We start from the raw sequence: 1,459 nt of genomic DNA, 5'->3' as shown, positions 1-1,459 counted from the left end.
AAAAAGAAAAAAAAAAAGTATCTCATTTTCTAAATTCATGCTAATCATTAGGGGATTTTGCTTTCTTCCTTAAACAGGGATGCCCTTCTTGTAATTCAGTGGAATATCCGTGCCTTTATGGCTGTGAAGAATTGGCCCTGGATGAAGCTTTTCTTTAAGATCAAACCTCTTCTGAAGTCTGCAGAAACTGAAAAAGAGATGGCCAATATGAAGGAAGAGTTCTTGAAACTGAAGGAGGCCCTGGAAAAATCTGAAGCAAGGAGAAAGGAACTTGAAGAGAAACAAGTCTCTTTAGTTCAAGAAAAAAATGATTTGCTATTGCAGCTCCAAGCTGTGAGTAGATGTATACTTATGTATTCATTAGATGTACTTTCAAGATCAAAGGCTTACAGACCATGATATTATTTCAGTTCAAATAAAATAAGCTGTTGGTCTTGTCAGAGTCTTGCCGAAAAGTAGAGCAGATAGAAATTTTCATGCTTGAGCATAAAACCAGGTGGACTAACAATGCAAGTCTTCTCAGAATTCTGTCCAAAGCAATTTCTGTGGCAGTCATTCTCACCACTCTATTGTCGTGCTCTGTTAATTAATTCTGGTCTTGTTTTCTGAAGTCAGGAGTAGAGAATTTTCCCTAGCCTTGATTGGATCAAGCCCTGTGACTGCTTTACAGGATAGGTGAGGGATGAGGCAGTGACTACTTGATCTCTTTCTTTTGGCACCCCAGGAGCAAGACACTCTGGCAGATGCTGAGGAGCGATGCGACTTGTTGATTAAATCCAAGATTCAGCTGGAGGCCAAAGTCAAAGAGCTGACAGAGCGAGTTGAGGATGAGGAAGAGATGAATTCTGAGCTGACATCCAAAAAGAGAAAATTGGAAGACGAGTGCTCTGAGCTCAAGAAAGATATTGATGATCTTGAAATAACACTTGCAAAAGTAGAGAAAGAGAAGCATGCTACTGAAAATAAGGTGCCTGTTGAACTTTGCCATATATTCAAAAGAGGTCAAGCAAGGATTATCTTTATGACAAGATCTACTGGTCTTTTTGACAGCTTTATACTCTGTTACATAGGCCAAACTGTAGGATCACTACACACAGAGTCATTTGAACCTATGAGGGAAAATCAGTTAGTCTGAGTTTCTCTTTTTCTGAAATGAATTTTGCTGCAACTCTTCTAAAGAATTATGTCTAGGTTTGGCATTCTTAAGTAAACAATTTTCTGCTGTAACCTTGAGTTCTTCCAGCTCTTTTTCTGGGGACCTCTTATTTTTCCCAGAGAGAATCAGGAGCTATAATCCACCACAGAAAGAGTAGCACTGGGAAAAAATAAAAATAAAAATCAATGCTTTTGATATAAAAAAAGTCTGCAACACGAACTTTGCACATACTGGCTCTTTTGCTGACAGTTTCAAAGAAATTGCCACAAAGGGGTGAAGGGAAAGACATCCTTTTCAATGTCT

At 38.6% G+C, this 1,459-nt stretch overlaps 1 protein-coding gene across 1 annotated transcript; it reads left to right on the top strand.

Annotated features, from left to right (window-relative positions):
* The first annotated feature begins 53 nt into the window (after nt 1–53).
* LOC104913725 (myosin-7-like) lies at nt 54–1,150 on the top strand. The gene is made up of 2 exons (XM_010721175.3): nt 54–333; nt 725–1,150. The coding sequence occupies exons 1-2, from the start codon at nt 118–120 to the stop codon at nt 1,133–1,135; spliced, it is 627 nt and encodes a 208-aa protein (XP_010719477.1). The 5' UTR covers nt 54–117; the 3' UTR covers nt 1,136–1,150.
* Nucleotides 1,151–1,459: the final 309 nt, after the last annotated feature.

This window comes from Meleagris gallopavo, chromosome 1 (genome assembly GCF_000146605.3).
Source record: "Meleagris gallopavo isolate NT-WF06-2002-E0010 breed Aviagen turkey brand Nicholas breeding stock chromosome 1, Turkey_5.1, whole genome shotgun sequence".
Taxonomy (NCBI): domain Eukaryota; kingdom Metazoa; phylum Chordata; class Aves; order Galliformes; family Phasianidae; genus Meleagris; species Meleagris gallopavo.
This window is presented reverse-complemented; position numbering and strand designations above follow the sequence as displayed.

Excerpts from the sequence above, each read along its gene's own strand:
- LOC104913725 (XM_010721175.3), top strand. The coding sequence starts at position 118 with ATGGCTGTGAAGAATTGGCCCTGGATGAAGCTTTTCTTTAAGATCAAA. Across the intron at positions 334-724 it reads TGCTATTGCAGCTCCAAGCT|GAGCAAGACACTCTGGCAGA; the intron begins GTGAGTAGATGT and ends TTGGCACCCCAG.